Source organism: Jaculus jaculus, chromosome 8 (genome assembly GCF_020740685.1).
Source record: "Jaculus jaculus isolate mJacJac1 chromosome 8, mJacJac1.mat.Y.cur, whole genome shotgun sequence".
Lineage (NCBI taxonomy): Eukaryota > Metazoa > Chordata > Mammalia > Rodentia > Dipodidae > Jaculus > Jaculus jaculus.
The window spans coordinates 35,723,414-35,749,625 of record NC_059109.1 but is presented as its reverse complement, the minus strand read 5'-3'; the positions used below and the strand labels follow the sequence as shown (position 1 = coordinate 35,749,625).

The 26,212-nt window shown below is 38.1% G+C and overlaps 1 protein-coding gene across 1 annotated transcript in view; it reads left to right on the top strand.

The window, feature by feature from the left end:
* Positions 1-26,212, top strand: part of Aqr (aquarius intron-binding spliceosomal factor) — a 105,448-nt gene that overhangs the window by 12,257 nt on the left and 66,979 nt on the right. The window contains exons 6-16 of the mRNA XM_004668183.2: positions 2,079-2,219; positions 4,307-4,375; positions 5,604-5,704; positions 9,449-9,525; positions 14,032-14,096; positions 15,992-16,108; positions 17,324-17,437; positions 19,186-19,289; positions 20,281-20,383; positions 21,903-22,023; positions 25,351-25,492. Coding sequence (XP_004668240.1) covers positions 2,079-2,219; positions 4,307-4,375; positions 5,604-5,704; positions 9,449-9,525; positions 14,032-14,096; positions 15,992-16,108; positions 17,324-17,437; positions 19,186-19,289; positions 20,281-20,383; positions 21,903-22,023; positions 25,351-25,492 — 1,154 coding nt within the window. The remainder of the gene's footprint in view (positions 1-2,078; positions 2,220-4,306; positions 4,376-5,603; positions 5,705-9,448; positions 9,526-14,031; positions 14,097-15,991; positions 16,109-17,323; positions 17,438-19,185; positions 19,290-20,280; positions 20,384-21,902; positions 22,024-25,350; positions 25,493-26,212) is intronic.

Below are 26,212 nucleotides of genomic sequence, written 5' to 3'. Positions count from 1 at the left end.
AATCAGAGAATATCCAATATGTATGTTTTCTTTACCCACTATAAAAATGTTCAGTTAATTAAAAGAGTGTCTTTCCCTCCAGTCAATTTTTTTTTTTTTTTTTAGCCTATGGTAACCTGCAACTCACTCTAGTCCAGGCTGGCCTCCAACTCAAGGCATTCAGCCTCTGGAATACTGTCATTAATGCTGTATTCTGCTATACCCAGCTCTCCTCTGGTCATGCTTCAAGTGAAGAAAAACACAGATAATATCATCTGTTTTCACAAGTGGTTTCCAAACTAAGAAAATACTAGAGTATTTAAGTATTAGAATCCTTAAGCTAAAAGCACAGACATTTCTCTCATATATTAAGTGGCTGAACAGCATATTAGAGCTCACATTAAACTGCAGGCCCTCGGTCTCACTGAGAGATCCCAGGGGATTGAGCCATTACAGTAAGGGAGGGTGGTTGTTGTTACTATTATTACTTTGAGCCGGTTAGTAAGTTCATCAATTTGTATGTTATAAAGATCATTTTGATGATTAGAGCTTGCAAGAGGGAAATAGCAATGTAATGATCTCCTGTTTTCCACTTAAGCCTGTACACATTTAAAAATACAAATTTTCCACAGGGGTAGATTCTAAGACCTTCATAGACATCTGAAACTTCAGATAGTACAGAAGCCTATATGTACTTTATATTTTCCTATGTTATCTATGATAAACTTCAGTTTATAAATTCAGACTAGTAAAGTTAACAACCATAATAAAATAGAACTGCCATAACAATACGCTGGACTCACATTGTCAGCATTACTACTCTTGTGTTTGGGATATCATTAAATAAATGCAGTTATTTGAATATATATTCTATTCTACCATAATCAGCCTGCTAACTAAGTAGTGAACAAATAGCTTGTATCGTATGGTTAGAACAGCCAAAGGACAACTGTAAATCATTGATGATTTTTGGAGATAGGAATAGAAGGGTTGAGGGATAGTTTGGAGGGTTATCTGTTTAGGTTTTTGAGTTGAAATTGCTTCTCTAATATGTAGTAGTATATACACAGCATTTCACAGTAGACAAGGAAATGTAAAGCTCAAGAGCTACAAGAGACATTTGCATGGAAGGTGTGTCTGGAAAGATTCCCATATGGTAATGTGGACTGGGGAAGAAGAATGGACTAGAGCTTTAGGAACATTGTTGGTTAAGTAATAAAGGGCATAACAATTCAGTGACAAGGAGCTGAGGGACCCAGAGAGGTAGCTCACTGGGAGAGTGCTTGCTAGCATTTGTGAAGCCCTGGGTTCAATCCCTAGCAGGAGGTAGGGGTGGAGAGGGAGGGAGAGAAGGGAAGAAACAGCAGTTAAGGGCTAATTAGGGTCTATTGGAATTGTCTTCTGCTTGTTTCATGGGAATGGAGTTGGTAGAAGCCTGCTTCAGAGAAATGAGTGGAGACAAGCAATGCAGTCACGCATTGCTGCACAGTCTGTGGCAGTGAGAAGAGGCTGGAGAATACTGACATTGCTGACAACTTAGAGTAAAATTCACAGTAAGCAAGCGAAACTGTCCCAGAGATTAATTAAGGTGTGAAACTATAATTTTTACAGAAGAGTAGTTTCATGTGTTTATGAGGAATAAAAACACTTTAAAACCTTAATAAGAATGTAAAGCTTAAGGTAAATATAGGCATAATCTTCAGAAGAAAAAACAAAAAGATGTAAGTTCTTTTTAATGAGCTAAATATGCAAGTCTCTGAGTTATGTGAGAAACTCATACTTAACATCAATGTCAATAATCGTAAGCATGGTTTGTAAGCATGTAATACCTGTTTCACACATGCTTAGATCATCTTTTTGTAATTATTTGATTGTGTTAAAAACTTACCCATCCTTCTTGAATAAAAAAAATAGGTGAGAAAGCCAGTTCAGAATGAATCTATCTTTAAGAAAGGAGATTAGGTGAATGAACCAGTTCTGACAGAAAGAAGGTGACTGAGTCAGGACTTGGAGAAAGAAGAGGTGAGTGAGTCATTTCTTAGAGAAAGAAGAAGAGGTAAGTGAGGCACTTCAGAATAAGTCTTTGTTTCTTTTTGCAGACTTTTAAGAAGAAGCCAGACCACTTCCCGTTCTTTTTTAAATGCATTTTGAAAGCGGCCTTAGCAGAAACTGATGGTGAATTTTCACTCCATGAACAGACAGTCCTACTGCTTTTTCTTGATCATTGCTTCAATAGCTTGGTAATCTTACTTTATGTTTTGGGGGGAATTTCCAAGTTTTACTCTTTTAGGTTGAGTTTGGATGAAATTAACTAAAGCTATCTTTTCATGCACAGCAGCAAATGAGGATATTGCTGAAAGCTTGATTTCATCTACTTCTTAGATCATTTTATAAGACTTGTTCCTTTCTTAGTAGCTTTGGATTTGATCTCTCCTTTTTTCTGTTTATGCACGTTCAAAGGGACAGTGTGAAAATGAGAGGCAGCAAAGACCCTGTAGTGCATCCTGTGAACTGTGACGGCTATAGGTTCCTCACTTGTCAGTCATTCTGTATAGCCACATCCGGGGGAGACTTGTGTTTTCAGTTGACTAATTAAGGCCAATTGTGAGTGGTCTTTGCAAATGTCTTGTATGTGATTCATAGGCCTCATAAAAAATGAAATACTTTCAGTAATTAATATTTCATTTGAGCTTCCTTATACTGGTTTCAAGACAACTGCTTCTCAGTTGTTGGTGCCCTTAGGCCTGTGCAGGAAAATTCATGGAGCTTGCTCTTACCCTCAGTCTGGATGTGAATTGATGAAGGCTGTTGCTCTGTCTTGTAAGATAGAAAGGGGTATATGATACATCCAGTAGGTACGACTTACCTTATTGACATTTCTAAAACTACAGATCCAACAGAAATATGTTAACAATTCTTCTTTAGATATTGAACAAGCACAAAGTTCATTAGTAATTGTTCAGTGCTTGTTTTAATCAACTGAAAAACCTAGTTTATTATTGAAATACTTTATCTTTTCCAATATGCTGTCACTTCTTTTGTGAGCCAATTATAGCAAAAATATTTGTGAACACATAGTAAGCTAATACTGGACCATGGCTCTTAGAGGAAAATACAGGGTTAAGTTTCTGCAAAGCTATATGCACAACTGACTTCCTCTTGTTTTCATTTTTCCTTTTCCCTTTTCTTTCCTCTTTCCTTCTTCTATTCTTCCTTTCCTCCCTGCTTTCTTTCTTTGTTGCAGTTGAATCCATAACTTTTTTTTTTTTGGTTTTTCAAGGTAGGTTCTCACTCTCATCCAGGCTGACCTGGAATTCACTATGCAGTGTCAGGGTGGCCTTGAACTCACAGCGATCCTCCTACCTCTGCCTCTCAAGTGCTAGGATTAAAGGCATGCTCCACCAGGCCCGGCTGTAACTTTTTTTTTTAAGGCAGGGTTTCCTGATATAGTCCAGGCTGACCTGAACTTGTGATTTTTTTGTACCTTGGTCCTCTGAGTGCTGTTATTAATTATAATCCCAGGCTCAGTACATAGCCTTGTATTGTTTGCTTTTGCTTAAAGACCTTTTACTTAATATATAACCGTAAACCATAAACTTACTTTCAACGACACTCAGTTGTTGTTTTTTTTTTTTTTTCCTTGTTTTTTTGATGTAGGGTCTCACTCTGGCCCAGGCTGACCTGGAATTAGCTATGTAGTCTCAGGGTGGCCTCGAACTCATGGCAATCCTCCTACCTCTGCTTCCCGAGTGCTGGGATTAAATGTGTGCACCACCATGCCCATCAGCTTATTTTTTATTGTAGCTTATGTAACACACACACACAAGACATGCTTCACAGTGTATTACACCCATGAATGTTAACACCTTGGCCTTGGTTTTGTGTGTGAGATCTATTTTAAATAGCAAAATCACCAACACAACCATAAAAAAATAAGAAAATTGTATCTCTAAGTATATCACAAAAAGGACACTTGTTGGTAGTATGAAAGCAAAGACTAAAGTAGAGAACTAGCTCAATCTCAGCTAGGAAAGCACTTAACCTGGCAACTCAGAAGTTTTGCTGCTTTCTGCTGTCTGTGGACTCTGGTTTTCTCTGCTGTCTGTGGGCTACTGAATAGTGTTGGTTTAAAATTTACAAACTTTAAAAAAATCTTTGAATAATGCAATTTTTTTAAGTTTAAACTTTTAAATAGGAAAATATTAAAATTTAAAAATATTGATGCATATTTTTCTACCAGGATTTTTAAAAGGAGTAAACTACTTGCATAAGAACTTCAGAAAAAAATTCAGGATGTTTATATTTGTTTTCTTCATGCTTTAAACAGGAGGTAGACTTGATACGGAGTCAAGTACAGCAGCTTATCTCCCTCCCAATGTGGATGGGCTTGCAGCCTGTAAGTTTCTTTTTCAGTCTTCTCAGTATATATGAGTGATAGATGTGGTTTCAAGCTGTGTAGCTTTAACATGGATATAAGTATCAGCCAACAATCTACATTCTTTCTTCAAAAAATTATTACACATTAGCTTATTACAAATGTAGTTGTAAAATGTTGAAGAATTTTTTGTACACTCTAATATATACTTAACCTTATTTTAGTATTTGTAAGGTACTGTTTATTGAACTTGAAATGAAAGTGGCTTAATTTCAAAAATATGGTTATTGGGCTGGGAAAAGGCTCAGTGGTTAAGGTGCTTGCCTGCAAAGCTTAAGGACCAGAATTCAATTCCCCACTACCCCAGTACCCACAAAGTGGTGCATGCATCTGGAGTCCTTTTGCAATGGTGGGAGGCCCTGATGTTCCCCTTCTCTCTGTCTGTTTCTCTCTGCTTGCATAGTTACTTCTCATCTATTTGAGAGAAAGAGGCAAATAGAGGGAGTGAATTGGTATGCCAGGGACTCTGCTCTAGTCACTGCAAACAAATGTCACATGCATGTGCCATTTTGTTTTTCTGGCTTTCTATAGGCACTGGGGAATTGAACCTGTGCTCTTTGGCTTTGCAGACACGTGCCTCAACTGCTAAGTCATTTCTCCAGCCCAAAGCTAAAGTTTTTATTTCCTTGATTAAAATATATATATAGAAGGTCTAGATCAAGTTTAATATTAACCATCTCTGTGTTTTCATCAAGTCTATTGAATAGCATATGTTCATACTCAGCATATATCAGAGATTAAGCTAAAGCCATCATTTTTTTTTAATGTAATGCTTTATTCAAATGTCTGTATATATATGGCCTATCTCAGTCTTCCAAATGCTGGTCTTGGGGCCATGGACTACCATACTTAGCTATCTTTAGTATTAGTGGTTATTTTTATGTTCACAGTTTGAGAGTTTCAAATTTTAGTGATTATACTTGTGTTCATGTTTATATTTTTTCAAAGTTAAATCCTTAATTTTTAAAGTAAAAGAAATTACTGAGTTTATAATCTTTTTATTAAAAGTATCAGAATTGGATTACTAAAAATTATGTAATTATTTCTTGTCTTTCAAAGTTTGTCTTTTTATTTTTAGAAGTTACCACATAGTCTGTTCATATGATAGAAAGTTAGCTTAATGAGAATCTAATTCTTATCGTTGTAAATATTGAAGGTATTGGCGGTTTAATACCACTTGTTTTTCTAGGCACGATTGGAATTAGAATTAAAAAAGACACCAAAGCTAAGGAAGTTCTGGAACTTGATTAAGAAGAATGATGAAAAGATGGACCCAGAAGCAAGAGGACAGTATGTTGCAAAGCATTGCATGTTAGCTTATTGTGCTGACTTGAGGTCACAGGCAGTATTGTTCTTTGCTGATCCTTTATGTAGTGCTGAGCCCAACAGATTACTGATAAGTACTTTTATTTAGACTGTTGTAGAAATATTTTTTCAGAAGACCAAAGGAAAAGCTATAATACCACTATGTGTTTTCCACTTTTTTCTGTGCCACTGGTAAATTTCACTAGTTGTTCTCTCCTTCTGTTGTTCATGGTCTGTCTCTCATGAGTGGTTCTCAGCTTTCTCCATAGTCTTTTCCTTCTTCTCCCTTTCTGCCCCTTCCCTCTCCTCCCTTCTTTCCCATTCTATCCATTGCTTCTCTTTCCTTTTCTTTTCAGTGATACAAATTGAACCTAGTACCTTGCACATGTAACTCTGGGCTGTATTCCCAGCCGTTCTACTCTTACTAACAGCTTTTCCACATCCCACCATCATTCAACAAATACTGTCAACAAATATTCAGTACTTTTTGGTTTTGAAACAGGATCTCTAACCTAGGATGTTCTTGAACTTCCCATGTAGTAGAAGATGACCTTAAACTTCTGATCCTCCTGCCTCTACTTACCAACTATTACATACATGCACCACCATGCCCAGTTGACGTGGTGGGGATTGAACCCTCGATACCGTGCATGCTAGGCGAGCCCTTTGCCTCCTGCCCTACATCCCCAGCACATTTTTATCAAGTGCTTTTTAGATGTTATCAAAGTTATTTTTTAATTGATTATTTTTGTTAAGTTTCTTTTTTGTTGGTTTTTCGAGGTAGGGTGTCACTCTGGTCCAGGCTGACCAGGAATTAACTCTCATCTCAGGGTAGCCTTGAACTCATGGCACTCCTCCTACCTGTTTCCCGAGTGCCACCACACCCAGCTTAAGTTTCTTATTAACAAATTTGATTGTACATAATCTTGGTAGTCAGCTGTTTAAATGTATTATTTCTAAAGCAATGTCTATTAATAAGGTGAAAGTCTCACTATGTTTTTATGGAGCAGAGAACTATTAGGATGTAGCAGAGGAGACCTCCATGATCTCAGATTTGTTTCCCACTTACCTCTTTGAGACTAAATGATTTGTGCTCTGGCTTTATTTCCTTTATATTTTTCCAGCAGCAGGACTGTTTCTTTCTCTGTCTTCAGTTTCTGCTTTCCACTAACAACTTTTTTTTTTTTTTTTTAGATGCATGCTTTTTTTAAAAGAAATGTGTGTGCATACACAATCATACATACACAAGGGCTTCCTTACCTTAAGTCTCTGCTTGCATTTTTGGCTGTTAAATTTTGGAACAATCTTGAAGCAGTTGAGGTTAAGCCGCCAAGACTTGAAGCAGAGCTGCAAACTAGATGTAACACTTGGGCAAGATATCAGTGAAAACTTAAAATAACAGTGGAAATAGAGGTAGAATGGAGGAGTGGATAATAGAGAGGTACTTAATGTGTGTTTGTGAATAATTGAAGGTGAAATTGATAGTGAAAAAGGAATTCTCTGGTTGAGTGATTGGATAGTAATGAGATATTCTCCAAGATGGGAAATGTCAGAGGGTACTTTCAGCCAGCAAGAGACTGTGGTTCAGAGAAGTATAAGTGCTACATCTGAAAACTGTTGAGGCCAAGAGACTGGGTGAGATGGTGAGGTATATAAAATGTGATCTGAAGGTTGAGGACTAAAGTTCAGGGGCTGGTGGTTATGAAAGAAAGGGAAGATAGGAATTTGGGAGTGAGAACTGTACGAACAGGGTGTTAGCACCAGAGTAGAAATATCCCTGTTTTAATTTCTAGCACCAGTTTTTTCTCTTTCATATCATTTCAGCCAGTTTCTAGTCCTCGTGATTCTTTGCAGTATTTGACTATTTTTCTTAAGTTTGTTTTTAAGAAATTTTGATTGCTCAGCTTGATTTAGTCCTAAATCTCTCTCGTCCTGATTTTTGTTCTTCTATATAACATCTTCCTTTAGACTTCTACTTGGATGAGTGTCTTGAAATTAAATTTTGTTTATCTAAGTATTACTCTTTTTTTTTTTTTTTTTTTGGTTTTTTGAGGTAGGGTCTCACTCTGGCCCAGGCTGACCTGGAATACACTATGTAGCTTCGGGGTGGCCTTGAACTCATGGAGATCTTACTACCTCTGCTTCCCGAGTGCTGGGACTAAAGGTGTGCACCACCACACCTGGCTTTACTCATCATCTTTTTTTTTTCTCCTAAACTTCTTGTGTTACCTGGTTTCTCTTAATTTTTCTAGCCTAGCCAGTTGGTCTTGGAAAACTTCAGACCTCTGCCTGGCTAGCTACAAGAAGCCTGGTGGGCTTCCTGACGCGCCCTGTGTCCTATTTCTGTGCTGTTCATACCGTGCTGTCATTATTCAGATCTGATGACTGCACTACTGCAAGAAATCCCTAATTAGCCTGTCTTTTAGCTTCCCCCAGCAGTGCAGTTTAGTTAGCTTTTTTTTTGTTTTTTAAGTTGTTGTTTTGAGGTAGTTTCTCACTCTGGCCCAGGGCCTGGAATTCACTGTGTAGTCTCAGGGTGGCCTTGAACTCACAGAGATCCTCCTACCTCAGCCTCTCTAGTGCTGGGATTAAAGGAGTGCGCCACCATGCCCAGTTTAGTTAGCCTTTTTTATTTAAAAAACATAAACAAAAACAAAAACTGTTACTTTTTAGGTCTTTCTCCTCGCAAGCATTCAGTATGCCTTCCTTCTCCCCCCAGAACAGATTCTGAACTCTGTATAATAGCTTCCCAAACTCCTATATTTCTTGTGATCCCCCATTTGCTGTTTTAGTCTCATGATTGATTGCTCGGCATGCTCCCATCCTCAGCATACTTCTTTTCCTTCCAATCCGCTTAGCATCTAAACACTTCAGACACCTGCCTACTTCAGGCCACCATGCTCTCAGAACTCCTAAGTCACAGCGCCTCTTTGTGCTTTGACTGGAACATGTCTAGTTGTTGGAAGTAATGGTTCTCAAACCAAATTTAGCTCAGTTGCTATGTCACGTTTGTCAGTTGCTTTCCCTCTTAGAACTTGAGTGTGGAGTGTGAGCAGTAATGCATTCTATAGGAATTGAATAAAGTGATTCATCAAGTGCTTGCACAGCTCATACTCTGGGAGAGTAAGTGCCCAATTGATGTCAGGCACTTTTATATTCATTACCACTGGCAGATGTTGCTCATTATATAAGATAATTTGTCATTTCAGGTACATTTTAATCCTTCCCACTCCATTGATTTCCAGCAGGTCTAACAGCATCATTTGTTGTTATCTGACATTTGATAAATGTTTGCTGATAAAATTTGTTAACTTAGTAATGAGAAGAATATTGATTTAACTAACATTTAGTTCTTTGCCATTGTAATAGTCTATCTAGTACCTTAAACATATATAACATTGCTCCTCCTGGTTTAAATTAAGTTTTACATTTTTAAGGTTAATATTTCAGTGGAAGTGAAATTTTGAAATGTCGTTTGCAGTTGTGATTCTTGAATTATAACTGAAAACATAAAGTAACAGAAAGTGCTTGCTTACTAATTCATTAGGGCAGTAATGAGGCCCTTCCTTTCTTCATGTGAGACTATGTTTACAAAGATAAAATTATGAGTTTACATTCAGGTTCAGAGAGAAGTGGAACATCTGAACAGTATAAAGGCTTTTCAACATTTATAATTTGCTTTATAGTAACTTTTTCAAAAATAATTTTGTTGCTGTTGTTTGGTTTTAGAGCCTACCAAGAAAGAAGATTTCTTTCACAACTCATCCAGAAGTTTATCTCTGTGCTGAAATCCATCCCACTTTCTGGTAACTCTCTTCTTTTACTCAACTCATTTGGGCTGGAGAGATGGCTTAGCGGTTAAGCACTTGCCTGTGAAGCGTAAAGGACTCCGGTTCGAGGCTCGATTCCCCAGGACCCACGTTAGCCAGATGCACAAGGGGGCACACGCTCTGGAGTTCGTTTGCAGTGGCTGGAGGCCCTGGCGCACCCATTCCCTCTCTATCTGTCTCTTTCTCTCCCTCTTTCTCTCTGTTACTCTCAAAGAAATAAAAATGACAAAAAAATAGAAAAAAAAAACCCTCATTTGTAAACTTACGTAGTTGCCCCTCCAGAATTTACTCATCTTTAGTCTAAGTTTTGCTCTTAGAATGGCTTTAGGTTGTCCTTTCCATTTCCTGCGTTTTGCCAGTCTTAAGCCTTGGGGCTGTCTTCAGGGTTATTAAGGCCTGTAAATACTTTGTATTTACCTACCAGATCCAGGTTCTGTACAAGACCTTTGGTATCACATTTGCAGACCTCATTTTCTCATTTACTTTATAGTACTGAATAGTGATTTCAGTTAATGTACTGTTTGGGGGAAAGACAAGAACTGGTTTTCAGATAATAAGCTATAAGATGAAATGGGTCAATGGGGCATTTTCACCCCTACTTTATTTTTTATTTTCCTCCCCCAGTACTCTTCCCTGTTCCCTCTGCCTTCTCATTTCTCCTTATTGATCTGTGTAAGGTGTTTATATGTTTTTTATATAACTTTGGCAGGTCTTTTGTGCTTAGGAATTTGGCCATTTCTGTTAGATTTTCCAATTACTTGGAATAAAAAGTTTCATAGTATTCTCTAATAGTTCTGTGGCATCACTGGAACTGGTTGCAATTTTTCATCTATAATTTTATTAATTTTACTCATCTCTTTTTTTTTGGCAAGTTTGGCTACAGGTTTGTCAATGTTGCTTATTTTTTTAAGAACTAAGTCACTTTCTTCTTTTTATTCTATGTCTTGCCCTTTGAGTCTCCATTCTGCCCAAATTTTTATTTTTTCTTGCTACCTACTGAGTGTGGGTTTGGTGTGTTCATATATTTGTATTTATAAATGCACTCTGCTATTCTTCATCTTTTAAATGGTGAGTTGAGTCCATCTGTATTAAGGTGTGTGTGTGTGTGTGTGTGTGTGTGTGTGTGTGTGTGTTTGAGGTAAGGCCTCATTGTGTAGCCCAGGCTGACCATGCCCAGCTGCCAATTTTAGGTCTTTTCTAGCTATTCTATTATTTCAGGGCCTGAATTAGAGATTTTTGTTAGTTAGAAAAGACCATTTTCCATATATAAGGAAGAAACTCTCATACCTTGTTCTTTTTTTTTTTTTTTTTTTTTTTTTTACTTTAATTTATTAGTTTTCAGTAAATACAGGCAGTTTGGTACCATTATTTAGGCTCATCTGTGATCTACCCCCTCCCATTAGACCCTCCTTGTTAATGAAAATGGGTCGTGCATTGTGGAGTTAGCCCCCAGTTATTGGTATGATAAATGTCTCTGCAAATCATGACCCAACATGTGACTCTGCCATTCTTTCCGCCCCCTCTTCCGCAAAATTTCCCTGAGCCATGTTGGGTTCATTTTTGGTCTGCTTCAGTGCTGAGGTGTTGGGGGCCTCTGAGGCTCTGGCTCTCTGATTTGGTAGGAGTTGATTTTTCTCTGCGTTGATCTCCTTCCCCTTTGTGCTGGTATCCGGTTCACAGGAAAACATCACCCTTGCTTATTTCGCCAGTTGTCCTTAGTTTCAGTTGGGCCCCTTTTGAGGTATGTTGGGGCAGCTCTCTTCTTAGGATCTGCATCTATCTGGAAAAGAGAAACAGATTCTCCAACGGAGAGTAAGTTAGCATTGAGATAAGAGTTAATTTTTTGATAGACAGTTTGATAGGTGTAGGCCCTCTTATACCCCGTGATTGATGGTAGCTTGATATTGTAGAGTGGGCTTGTGTTTGGGTATGGTTCTGACTTGTTTCCTAGCTCCAGCTATGGGTCTAGTACCACTGAGTGGATCAGTTAGCCAAATCAAGAGCAATTGATTCCTCACCATGGCTGTGTACCACTATTGCACTTGTGTGGGCATCACATCCGGTTATTTGTTGCTAATTAGGTTAAACAATGTGTTGCTTGGACAGATCTTGGTCATTTCCCCCAGTCGCCTATGTAGCGCCTTCTGGCACTAGACACGCTGACTGTCTGGGGACTGACTCTCTCCTGGCTTCCAGCCATGTCATTCCATTTTATGCGTCAGCTGTGTATGGAGTCTTCAGCAATAGGGTCTTACCACTGGCCTTTGGTGGGTCATTAAGTACTCTGACAGAAGTCTGTCATTGTTTTGGGAAACCTTGTAGGTTTCTCTGATCAAAAGCTCATTGTGGATTCATACCTCGTTCTTTAACCAACACCTTCCTATATACTACAACTTAGTAAATGGGATTTTAAGCATTTGTGGGCTTCTTCTCATAGGTCTGACACTGGCTTTAGTAGGGTATTCTTTACTGAGAATCTTAGCAAGGCAACAAAAAAATTATCTCTTAAGCCGGGTGTGGTAGCACATGCCTTTTATCTCAGCACTTGGGAGGCACAGGTAGGATTTCTGTGAGTTCAAGGCCACCCTGAGACTACAGAGTGACTTCCAGGTCAGCCTGAGCTAGATTGAAACCCTACCTAGAAAAAGCAAAAAAATAAAAATTCTCTATTTCATTTCAGTTAGGCTTGTCAGCATAATTTTAGCTGATAAATGGTAGGCCATTTCCTGAGATTAGGAAAAAAAAAAATCCAATCAGTAGATATTACACTCTGGAAGAATTTTATTTCACAAGGCTGTCATTTAAAACAAATATGATTTTTAAGGCTGGCCTTGGTGATACACCTTTAATCCCAGCACTCAGTAGGTCCAGGTGGGAGAATCACTGAGTTTGGCCTGAGACTACATAGTAAATTCCAGGTTAGCCTGGTAGACTAACCTGGTAGGTAGCAAAACCCTACTTTGAACCCCACAAATTGGTTTTTAAAATAGCACATTATATTTATGAACAATATTGTTATTTTAAAAATCATGTATTAGCAGAGCATGGTGGTACATCCCTTTAATCCCAGCACTGTGGAGGCAGAGGTAGGAGGATTGCCATGAGTTTGAGGCCACCCTGAGACTATGTAGCGAATTCCAGGTGAGCCTGAGCTAGAGTGAAACCCTACCTTGAAAAACCAAAATAAAATAAAAGTAGTGTATTGCTTTACATATCATTTCTGTTCTACTGTCAAAAGTAATACATGTTATTTCAAAGATAATCTCATAAGCCTCCTTCAGTTACAAAAAGTTATACATGCACAGTGGCAAAAATAGCATCTACTTGAGCTGTTGTGCTGGTACACACCTTTAATCCCAGCAAGTCTGGAGGCTGTGGTCGGAGGTCCACTGTGAGTTTGAGGCCAGCCTGGGACTACAGAGAGAGTTCATGTCAGCCTGAGCTAGAGTGCAACCTTTCCTCGAAAATAGCAACAAGAATATTTACTTTGGTATCTGAGATAATTTTTAGAAGTTGAATGTATAATACTATTGAGAAAACTAGAACAAATCTTTCGGGAAGATAGGAGGTAAAGAGAAAAGAATTTCCCAGAAGCTAATAGCTTGTGCAGCAGTGAACAAGCAACAATAGAGCAATGAGTGTGACAGAGGCCCTGCCTCAAACAGAGAGGATGAGAGGCCCTGCCTCAAACAGAGAGGATGAGAGAGGCCCTGCCTCAAACAGACAGTGACAGAGGCCCTGCCTCAAACAGAGGATGACAGAAGCCCTGCCTCAAACAGAGACAGTGACAGAGGCCCTGCCTCAAACAGAAGCAATGACAGAGGCCCTGCTTCAAACAGTAACAGTGACAGAGGCCCTGCCTCAAACAGAGAAAATGAGAGAGGCCCTGCCTCAAACAGAAGCAATGACAGAGGCCCTGCCTCAAAGGATGACAGACCCTGCTTCAGATAGAGAGGATGAGAGACGCCCTACCTCAGACATAGAGAGTGACAGAAGTCCTGCCTCCAAAGGTGACAGTCCCTGCTTCAAATAGAGAGGATGACAGAGGCCTTGCCTCAAAGAGGGTAGAAGGTGAGTACCTAGCTGAAGGCTGTTCTGTGACTCCACATGCACACACCATGACACCAGCACGTCACACACATGCTCATACACAACTGAAACTATGTTTTGATTTTTGTACCCCCAAGTTTTCAAAATCAAATTAAGGTTAATTTTTTTTAAAGTTAACATTTTAAAAATATCTTTGTACACCAGATAATTGTAATATACTTCTGAACCAAGCAACAATTCTTATTTTTTTGTACTTACAGAGCAAAATATCAGTAGCCTGCTCTTTAAAATTTTTTGTAAGATTCTTTCAGTAAACTACAGCTCAGGAAGAATAAGAGATGAATAATTTTCTATAAATTATTAAATTATTACCTATATTAAATAGCACACAAAATGGCTTAGTAAAATTTGACGTTTTTCTCTTATATCTAGAACCTGTCACTATGGACAAAGTTCATTACTGTGAACGATTCATTGAACTTATGATTGATCTGGAGGTAAGAAAAATGCACAGTTACTTCCTATGTAAATCATTAACAGATAAAGCACATGACTACATTGCAAATATTTCTTTGTCACTTCAAATTGCCCTTAGTTTTTGACTATTTCATGGTGTCATGTAAAGAAGGGTTTTGCTCTTTAGATTTTGAGATAGCTGTTCTATTTATTTTGAGATAGCTGTTCTATTTAGTATGAGTTGCTGTTTGTTGTCCATTTCTAAAATGGATTCTTAAAATAGCACATTATATTTATGAACAATATTGTTATTTTAAAAATCATGTATTAGCAGGGCATGGTGGTACATGCCTTTAATCCCAGCACTGTGGAGGCAGAGGTAGGAGGATTGCCATGAGTTTGAGGCCACCCTGAGACTATGTAGCGATTAAGATTGCATATTGTTCAGTCAGGATTTTAATGGTACATTCAACTAAAATGTTGGTGTAGTTCAGATTGAATCAATTTCCTTTTCTTTTATCTTTAATAGCAGTCATTCATTCATGATTTTCATTCATATTATAGCTCTGCCAGTACCTAATTTTATCTATTCAGTATGTAAAATATGAGTAACTTTGATGGCATTTGATTAGATAAGTAGTTTTCAAACTGTTACCATCTCAGTTTCTCATCTGGTTCGTACTATCATAGAGTGGTAGGTATTGTCAGAGAAAAAAGCCTGTACTGAGAGAGGGGGCCTTCTCCCTTTTCTTCCAGAGCAGCTCCACTTTTCCACAGTGCATACCTGGATGTCAGACATGCTATAAAAGCATTTTTGCCCTATGCTAGATCCTATTATTTTTTAATACTTATTTTATTCATTTGAGAGAGAAGGAAAGACTGATAGAGAAAGAATGGTAGGCACACCACGGCCTTCAGTCGTTGTAAATGAACTTCAGATGCATGTGCCCCCTTGTACATCTGGCTTACATGGGTACTGAGGAATTGAACCTCGGTCCTTTGGCTTCACAGGCAAATGCCTTAACGGCTAAGCCATCTCTCCACCCCAAGATCCTGGTTTTTTTTTTTTTAATTTTTATTTCTTTTATGAGAGAGAAAGAAAGGTAAGGAAGGAAAATGGGCAAGCCAGGGTCTCCTGCCACTGCAGAGTCCAGATGCATGTGCTACGTTGTACATCTGGCATCACATGGGTACTGGGGAATCAAACCCAGACAGCAGGCTTTGTAAGCAAGTGCCTTTAACCACTGAGTCATCTCCCCAGCCCTAGATCTTTTTTTTTTTTTTTTTAATATTTTATTTAGGCTGGAGAGATGGCTTAGCGGTTAAGGTGCTTGCCTGCAAAGCCAAAGGACCTTGGTTTGATTACCCAGGACCCATGTAAGCTAGTTGCACAAGGTGGCACATGTGTCTGGAGTTCATTTGCAGTGGCTGGAAGCCCTAGTGAGCCCATTCTGTCTATCTCTCTCTCTCTTTGCCTCTTTCCCTCTCTCATATAAATAAATAAAAATAAAATATTTTAAAGTGTATGTATTCATTGATTGATTGGAGGAAGGGGGGGTTGTATATAGAGAGAATAGGTGTGCCAGGGCTTTCAGCCACTGTAGAACTACAGACACATGCACCACCTTGTGCATCTGGCTTTTTGGGGATACTAGGAAATTGAACATGAGTCCTTAGTCTTTGCAGGCAAGTGCTTTAACAGCTAAGCCATCTCTCCAGCCCTAGATCTTGTTTTTTATACTTTTAAGTTCTGTTGCCATTGTTGAAAGGCATTGCCCTGAGGGTTTTCTTAACAGCATAAGACCCTTTGTTCTTGGTAACATGTATCTTTGGGCAGGCTGGAGGGTGTTTTGTGATGTGAGGTAAATGGTAGATTTCTAGTTTTAGCTGCAGAAAATACACATGAAATTGTCACTGTGATGTTTGTTTGTCCTAGGCCCTGCTTCCCACGAGGCGCTGGTTTAACACGATCCTGGATGATTCCCACCTATTGGTCCACTGTTACCTTTCTAGCCTTGTTCGTAGAGAAGAAGATGGGCATCTTTTTTCCCAGGTGAGCCCTGATGGGTCTGAATATACCTATTGTTATCTCTGAGTTGATCTTTGCTTTGCCATGGGAATACCAGGGCATGGCCCAAGGTTAAATGTTTAAATATGGATTGAATGATAAATCAGAATGCATAAACTGAATGCATTCTTGTTTACACATACACAATTCTAAAAATTATATAATTTAATTTTAACTATATGTTCTTTTACTAATGGACTGAATTATGACTTTGGAGATGAAGTCTTACATGTTTGCTCATTATAATAACCATTGTGAGATATAATGGATAATGAGCAGTCAGTGACTTTAGTGAATTGTGTCCAGTAGCATGGCCTAGTCTTTCTTAAGACAGCAGTGGCATGACGTGTGTGTGTACCTCTTCTGAATCCTTGAGTAGGGAGGCATATTGCATAGGTAGCATTGTGTATTTCCTACAGTGCCACGCAGAAGTAACCATCTAACAAATTTGTAATTCTTACTTATCAATGAGAACATAATTGGAGAAGCAGAGTTTTTCATGTATTATATATTCTGTATCTCGTGCCTTTAAGCATTTTTTCTCATTCTCTTTCTACCCAGTAATTTTTCACACATGTTAAAATATATTAAAATTTTTAATATCTAATGAACCACAAATTAGAACTGAAAAATTTGAGGAATCCAGATGGTAGACTTCCACAGCAGGGAAAGTAGGGCTTCTATAGCAGTGGGACTAAGTTAGAGAAAGGATTGGTGGCCATGGAGACCATGGAAGGCTGGATGGTAAGTGCCCTACTTGAAGCAGCATGTAGAAGGGAGAACATGAGTTCCAAAATGTGTGTGTGTGTGTGTGTGTAAAAAAGACTTGGGAGTCCCAGCTAGGAATGCAGTTTATAATTTTGTCGTGTTATTAAGGGCTTTATTTGTTTCTTTGTTTTCATTAGAATTCTGGATTTCCATGGCCTACCTCCTTAATGTCTCCTACATATTGGGATTTAAGTTTAAATTCTTCTTTGTGTACAAGTAGATTATATATGTTAAAAAAGCTCAACAATTGATTCATAAGACATTTATTTTCACATAATTATGTTTGGATATCTTCTGATTTATTTGTTGTGTAATGTGGCATTTCAGAATTTTTTCAGATGGAAAGTCCATGAATTTTCCCACCATTTTTATTAGTGTTATACTGTCTTGGTATTATGTTCAACAGTTTATAATTTAAATGTACCCGTCCAGCTTTTAGACATGCTTAAGTTCTATACTGGCTTTGAAATTAATGATCAGACTGGAAATGCTCTGACAGAGAATGAGATGACCACAATTCACTACGATAGAATTACTTCTCTACAGGTAACTAAATGTAGTGTGTGTGGGGGGGGGGGGGGGTTGTATATATACATATATACATGCATATCTGTATATCTTCTTTGCTTATGCTCCATAGTGGTGAGCCATACTATAATTTGGGTTTGTATATGTACAGATAGAAACAAAAAGTATTATCTACTTTTCAACTTTTGAAATGATTCTAGTTCATCTAAATCCTATGAATCAGTATACTAATATGTGATGATCAGAAATCTAAGTTATTGGGCCACTGTGCTATATACACATATTAGCCTTGCTGTCTATTTTATGAAAGAAATTGTCAACATATGGCAAGGAACATAGAAACATACATATATTAAGCTAAACACATCTACCGGGGCTGAAATTCACCAGTATAGTTTAGATATGCACCCCACCCCACCCCAACCACTCTTGCTGATCTCACTCATCACTATTGAGCTGTATTTCCTCTTATGGCAGAAGGAAACTTACTTGTTTATTCATTCATTTATAGACCAGATCTTCCTGTGTAGTCTAGGCTGGCCTGACTTCGTGACCTCCTTCCTTCAGCTTCTCAAGTGCTAGAATTATAGTCATACAACCTTCTCAATTGAAAGAAATTGTTTGAAATAGTTTCTGGGTAGAAGGTGGTAAAGACTCATTCAAACATAGTTCAAACTCTCATAATCAATTTCTCCCTGTTTTAGAGTCTCTGATCGTTCCCCAAATGTCACATATTTTATGATGGGACACTGCAGTAGTCAGTCACTTTGGAAAAGGAGTTTAGCTCATACATCATTGTCTACCTTCTCAGAGCATTTGTGTTTTTGTTCTTTTGCTTTTGCCCTTGGAGTGGCCATAACTAGTATGGCATGTAGTCCATTCTTTTGACTTAAGCAGGTATGATAAATTCCCAAGGAACTTAGCATTTCCACTGCTGACAGAGGTTCCAGCTTTGTTCTTGATGTTGCTTGTTGCATTCTTTTCCTGGCTTAGGCCACATACTCTCTGTTTTAGGGTCACTTTGCAGTCTGTGTAGTGACCTCATACCATGTGCACATCTAGCCATGGTGAAGTCCTGTGCCATCTACCGTGGGACATTAAAACTTCTGGTTCTGGTTCTTTTCTGTAACATAGAGGTATGTGGAAACTGGAGGTGTTACCTCAGACAATGCATAGGTCATCATAGTACCACTATTACTAACTTCTTGTAGGTTAACTCTGTGTTGGTTGGGTTGTCCCTTGTGAAATCTTCTCCCAGAGTTTCAGACTAAAGCAGAACACAAACATGATTTTGGCCCCTTGGGGTATTTCTCCAGTGTAAATGTGCCTTGAGACTTTCAGTCTTGTTAGGTTCATTCTTGTTAATAAAATACTTGTTTTTTTTGTTAATCCCTTCATATGAATGATACTAACCTGTATACTGCTTTTAAACATAATCACAGTTAACTTTAGAAAGCTATGGATGTTATGCAGTGGTAGAGCACTTACCCAACATGCACAAGACCCTACATTGACTCTCTAGCACCATATACACAACAAAAAGTTTATAAGAGAAAAAAACCTAAACATTGACTGTGTTTTTTGCTTTTCTTCTAGAACAGTTCTTGCTTTCTTTTATGATATTACATGCTTCTGGCTGAGTGGAGCAGAAGTCACATAGATTTATTTATATAAGAAAGACTAGATATCATATGTGGGTTTTTTGGTTTTGTTTTGTTTTTAGGATACAAATACTGACCCTGTATATTTTTGTTCGTCTTTTCTAGAGAGCTGCTTTTGCACATTTCCCTGAACTTTATAATTTTGCCCTCTCAAATGTGGCAGAAGTAGATACTCGAGATTCCTTGGTCAAGCTATTTGGACCTCTTAGGTAAGACAACACAAAAACTGCTCTTTTAATATCATGCTGTTGAAGCTTTAGTTTCTTCATTGCTTTTATTCATTTCTGTCCTGTTTTGGGTACAGTTACTGTCGTTTCACTTTCTTCACCTCTGTAACCAGTACTCACCTCTAGTACTTTGAAATCTTGAAGTCACTGCTTTAATGGGTAGTTAAGAATTCAAAGTTATGGGCTGGAGAGATGGCTTAGTGGTTAAGCGCTTGCCTGTGAAGCCTAAGGACCCCAGTTCGAGGCTTGGTTCCCCAGGTCCCACGTTAGCCAGCTGCACAAGGGGGCACACGCGTCTGGAGTTCGTTTGCAGAGGCTGGAAGCCCTGGCGCGCCCATTCTCTCTCTCTCCCCCTCTGTCTTTCTCTCTGTGTCTGTCGCTCTCAAATAAATAAATAAATAAATAAATAAAAAGAATTCAAAATTATTATAATTTTTCACTGCTTCATCAAAGGTATTCTTGCATAAAACTTTCTTTAGAAAATGCTGTCTGTGACTACATATAGTATAGATTTGGGCCTTTGCCTGAATCTGTGCCAGCAAGTTGTTCGTTTGTTTTTGTTTTTTCGAGGTAGGGTCTCACTCTAGCCCAGGCTGACCCGCAATTCACTATGTAGTCTCAGGGTGGCCTCGAACTCACAGCGATCTATCTACCTTTGCCTCCCAAGTGCTGGGATTAAAGGCGTGCTCCACCATGCCTGGCAGTGCCAGCAGTTTTGCATCATTGATTTTTTTTTTTTTTTTTTGGTACCATCAGGGGAAAAAACTAATGCCATTTAACAATGAATGTTCCTTGAAAAGATTTTAGGTACGAAAGGTTTATAGAGAATAGTCTGAAAATCATGCAGTCAAGGCTTAGTTTCTTTTCTTTTTAAAATGTTGCTGCCAGTGTTATAGAATAATACTCACTTTAAAAAAAATAATCTGTAAGAAAGCATGCTTCAAAAATGAAGTTTAAATTCTTCCTTTTGCAGTTCAAACACGCTCCACCAGGTGGCATCATACCTCTGCCTATTGCCAACTCTTCCTAAAAATGAAGACACAACTTTTGATAAAGAATTTCTTCTAGAATTGCTGGTAAATATTAACATTCTCTAAATTTCTCATGTGGATTTTTTCTACCTTTTGGATCATTCATAAAGATGTCAGTTGGTATTAACATCTGGACTAAAGACTAGGTAGGTAATAGTTACCTACTTTTAGACTTGTTTGGCTTTTGTCAGATTTGTTTTCTTCACCTCTTGAATTTCCTCTCTCAAGTCTTTCCTCTTGTAAAGCTCTCATAGCACTCATTTTATTTTCAAGCAGCTTCTATGTCAGTGTCAGACAGCGGGTTCATACATGGGCTAATTGACACCATTTCTTTCTTTAAGGAAGTTGCATCAAACATACAACACAAATGAATAAACAGTCATGTGCTTATTTTCAAAGTAATCATTTAAACATAATACTGTTAATATTAGGCCATGGCTTACAAAGCATTTTCCCTGTCTTAACTACATGAGCTTCCTAAAAGCTCCTTGTGCTCTTCTGACGGTATACAGTTTTCCCTGAGTCAGGTGGTTGGTAGTGATAATAAATGCTAACCAATGACCAAAACAACTTCTCCTAGGCATCTTTCTGATAGAAAATAAGATTGAGTAGAAAGCTGCTCCTGTGCATTTTAGAACCTTAAAACTAAAATTATACTCTTAAAACTTACAAAGTTTAGAGCCGGGCATGGTGGCACACACCTTTAATCCCAGCATTTGGGAGGCAGAGGTAGGAGAATCGCCATGAGTTTGAGGCCTCCCTGAGACTACATAGTGAATTCCGGGTCAGCCTGAGCTAAAACGAGAACCTGCCTCCAAACAACAACAACAACAAAAACTTACAAAGTTTAATAGCATTAGTTGCATTGGCTTTTGTTTCTTTTATTTCATTATGCTTTAGTTTATTCTAATAGCCCATTACTGGCAAAATACACATACTAATTAACTACTACAAAATGTTTTTTTTCCTAAAATAATTCTGCCTTGAATGAAGAACTTGTACTTCTCAAATATGTTATTATTATTAGGTAACAAACTTTATATATGTGGTATATCTATAATATTAATGGTACAGATTCTTCCATCATTGAAGGATATTTGGGTATAAGAATAAATGCTAATCCAGGACTTGGCTGCTTTGGGGTGTTTCTTATTTCTTTTTTTTTTCCTTTGATTAATACTAATTACTATAGTTCTTACACCTGGTGTGGTCTGGGGGGCTTTTATACCATTTCACAGTTACTCATCTGACTTGTATGAGTTGTTGATCAGTGAGTGTCACTTCTGTTTCACTCAAAAGGAAACTGAGGCTAGGAAGCTTAAAGAAACTTGCCCAGTTTTTACATTGCTCATGGATAGAAAGAATGAGATTTGACTCAGTTCCATGTGATTGATACTTCCTTTACATATGATAAAGGGAAGAAATGTAGGAAAAATATTAAAATGCTACTATAACTGAAAAACTGGACATTTCACACTCCATATGTGATGGTGAATTTTTCCATAAGTGGTTCTGATTGTACTACGATGTTAACACCTTTCTGCATTAAATCTTGTCCTTTTAGGTATCTCGTCATGAACGTCGTATTTCTCAAATACAGCAGTTGAATCAGATGCCTTTGTATCCAACTGAGAAAATTATATGGGATGAAAATATTGTTCCGACAGAGTACTATTCTGGGGAAGGTATGGGAAAGAAATACAGATTTCAGGTGTAGTATGTTTTTAGAATTCATCATATCTAATTGAGAAAGTACTGTGGTTTATTCTGAACGTTAGAATAATGTTCTGCTATTCAGCTTTAAAAGCCAGGAAAAGATTTAGAACTTTAAGTATGTATTACAAGGATTTATATTAAGTTTAAGTGTATTTAGAGTATGTATCAGCTTGTATCAAATGTGAGTATTAAACAACAAGGCTGTGTCTGGAGATTTAACAATTCAGGAGGTATGGCTTTTGTTGGGTCACTGATAGGCTGTGCTTAAACAGCTCTGCCCTTTAACAGCTTTCTTAGACAGCACCAACACTTGGCAATAACTAGGCTTGTCAGGGTTGTTGCTTCATGTAGTACCATCTGCCCTTACTTGCTCTGTATTCAGTACACTCTTACCTTGAACCTTCCAAGTGCTAAGATCATAAGCATGAGCCACCAAATCCAGGTAATAAATCCTTGGTTTTGACCTCAAAAGATGCTATTAATTTTGTACAACTACTCATTTCAGCAGATGTGTTTCTAAGTCCTATCTGTTCTATCTTCTAAAGATGAACTCGCCACAGTTGAGTAAGTGAGGAAGTGTATTCAGTTATACTTTGAGGTACATTTCTACTTAATTTGCATATGATGAATTGGGTTTTTTTCATGACACTGTCAATCATGTGTGTTATTTGTTCTCATTTGATCCCTCCTTCACTATCCTCTCTCTCTTATACCCCTTTTTACTTCAGCAAGTTCCCTTCCTTCCCCTGCTTAATCCCCCATTTTGCTTTCTTATCACATGTATTCTATTATCCTATTTTCCACCTCCCTTAAGATGTCTTCTTCCTCTCCAGTCCCCCCCCCCCCCCAATTGTGACCTATACAGACAAAGATCTGGAGAGATAGCTCACCAGTTTAAGAGCACTTCCTCTGTGAGCATGAGGGCCTGAGGAGGCCTGAGAGATCACTTGAGTTTGATCTATAGGATCCACCTGAACACGTGGGAATGGTCACTTGTATCTGTAACCCCAGTCCTATACAGAAACTTATATCTGTAACCCCAGTCCTATATGGAAACAAAATATGTGAACTGCTGGAGCTTACCAAAACAGGGCAAACTCCGGGATCAGTAAGAGACTTGGCTCAAATAAGAATGGGTGGGCTAGGTGTGGTGGTTAATGCCTTTAGTCCCAGTATTCAGGAGGCTGTAGAAAGATCACAGTGAATTCAAGGCCAGCCTGGGCTACAGAGTGAGTTCCAGGTCAGTCTGTGCTAGACTGATACCCTGCCTTGGGGTAAGGGAGTCCATAGAGTAGGATGCCTGGTGACATTCTGTTCCAGCCCCCACCCCAGATGAGCACAAGGGTGCATACACACACCTGCATATGTGTGCACACATAGGATTTTATGTCCAAGTTCTGCATGTAAGAGAAAGTGTAGTGTTTCTAAGTCTGGCTTTTCTTACTTAACATCATAATTTCAAATCACACCTAGTCCCTGAAGTCATATTTCAAAAACATTTCATGAAATCTTGGCAGCAGTAGCTTCATCATTAATAATAGAATTTTGACAAGTTTTAAACATATGTGTTGATACATTTATTTAAAGGAAAAATTGGGTTAGAGAGATGACGTAGCAGTTAAGGCGTTTGCTTGCAAAGCCCAAGGACCCATGTTCTACTCTCTGGATCCAATGTAAGCCAGATGCACAAAGGTGAGGCAAACGCAAGGTGGTGAAAGTGTCTGGAGTACAGTGGCTGAGACCCTGGTGTACCAATTCTCTCTTAAAAAAAAAGATAGTAAAAAGGAAAAATTGCTTCAGAATTATATCCTCGGTGCTAAATTTCAAACTTTTTATGTTTATACAGAGATTAATGTTTTGATTTCTCACATCTAGGAATACACACATGAGTGGTAAAACTCTGCAGAAAGACATTGAAGCTATAAACAGGTCAAGAAATGATTCCTTTGAGGGGGAAGTGGTTACCAGTTTCCTAGTTAAAATGTCTCTTATTGATATATATGTCCTCTTTTCTTTTTCTTCTGTACTTCTGGATTGTTGGATCTTCTTTTTTCTACAGTCCTGACAATTCTTTTTCTTTTTTTCTTTTTGCCTTACAAGTCTCTGCAGATGCATCATCAGGCTTAAGGTTCTCCTATGGCAATATTCCTGGTGGTATATTCTGTCATCAGGAGGCATACCCTGTCTTTCTTAGTAGCCTTTGGTAGTTAACACTTTGATCTTTTACTTGAGGAAGAGTTGCACTTTAATTTTTAAAATAAAAATGTGCTATTGATAGAGATGCTTTCCCACCTGTGTCTGAGAGAAATTGAGTTAGATTACAAGTCAGAGTTAAGTCTCACACATCCATGTTTTTTGCTGTTGTGTTCTTTGATAGGGATAAGGATTATGAAAATGTTATTTGCCAGTAAAATTTGTTGTGGCTTAAAAAAAACTGATTGATCAATTATTATCCAAAGAGATAGTTTTAAATAATAATAATGGAAAAATTTTGTTCATTAACAGAGAAGAGTAAAACTAAAATAATTAACCTGTGGGCATTGCCTTGTCCTTAAATGTCTAGTCCACAGCTAGGCAACATAACATAGTAATTAAAGTTTCCATTATCAGTTTTGTCATGGGTTGAGTTTATGGTAATATTTATTGCCTCAAGATTTGAGCAATATAAATTGAGTAGTAAATGAAGAATTTTTTAACCAATTTGATACTGTATGAATGTTAAGTGTGTTTAGATACCTTTGTGTGTGTGTTTGTGCTTGCACATGTAAGTGTGTATAGGTGGATGTGCATGTGTGAAGGGTTGAGGTTGTTGCCAGATGTCTTCTTTTTTTCCTCTCTACCTTATTTTGAGACAAAGCTCAGCAGTTTGGCTGGACTAACTAACGAGCAATTCTAGGGGATCCTGTGTCCACTTCCTCTTCACAGAGATTATGTGCCACCACATCTGGCTCTTACTTGGGTGCTGGGGATCCAAACTTAGGTCCTCATATTCACAAGCACTTTATCAACTGAACTTTGCCCTCACTACCTCCACAGGCTTTGAGAACTAGTATTTGCATATGAGTTATTAACATGTAGATTCCATGTACTAATCTAAATGTATTCTTTATCCTCAGACTTAACAGATACCATTTGTTAACATGGCTTCCTTGTGTGGTAATAAAATCGTTATGATGTATACTGTATTTTAGGAATATCATTAGATTCTTATTCAATTTTTCATGCCATTTTTAATACATAGACAAAATTGTTGATTAAAAGAAAAATTCAACTCTTGATATTGTTTTTCTTTTCAGGTTGTCTTGCTCTTCCCAAGTTGAATTTACAGTTTTTGACTCTACATGACTACCTCCTTAGGAACTTTAATCTCTTTCGCTTAGAATCAACTTACGAAATTAGACAAGACATCGAGGACAGTGTCAGCAGAATGAAGCCATGGTCAGTAAATTGACTCCACTTCTAATGATGAGATAAATTCAGCAAATCAAATATTTGTACTAGAAAACTCGTAGGAATATTTAAGAGAAATATTACTCACAAGAAACCTCCCAAAGTAGGGGTATCTATTCTTTGAGAAATTTTATAGTGTGACATAAAATAAACCAGAAGTGCTAAAATGTAAAACATGCATCTGAGTGCCTGGAGCTACAGCTAGTAGGGAACTGAAGGAAGAGAAGTCATCCTAGGCCAGGAAAGGGAGGAAGCAGAAGAGAGTAGGTTGAATGCTAGTAACCTTACGTAGAAGGGAAGGGTATAAAGCTGGCCAACTGCCCTGTGCTAGAGCAGGTTAGACACTAAATCCGTGAAGAAACAGAAGAAGGTTTTCTCTACCCTGGCTCTGTGACTGTTACTGCGAACTGTGGGAAGTGTCTGGGGGTGAGGGGTGTTGTAGAACATTATGTAAATGGCTCATTCAAGTCTTTCCTGGCCCTCCATCCCAAGAAATGCTGAAGAGACTAAATCATCAGGATTTTCTTGTAGGACCATTTCAGCAAGTCTAGTTGCTTGATAAACTTTCTGCTTAAACTTGACACTCCATCTGTACTTTATGTCTGGAGTTCCTTTAAGATAAATCTCAGTTATGGGATTTGTGGAGGTTAATTTTGGATTTTTAGATGTGACTAACTTCTTTCACTGTGAAATAGATTTGGGTTTGTA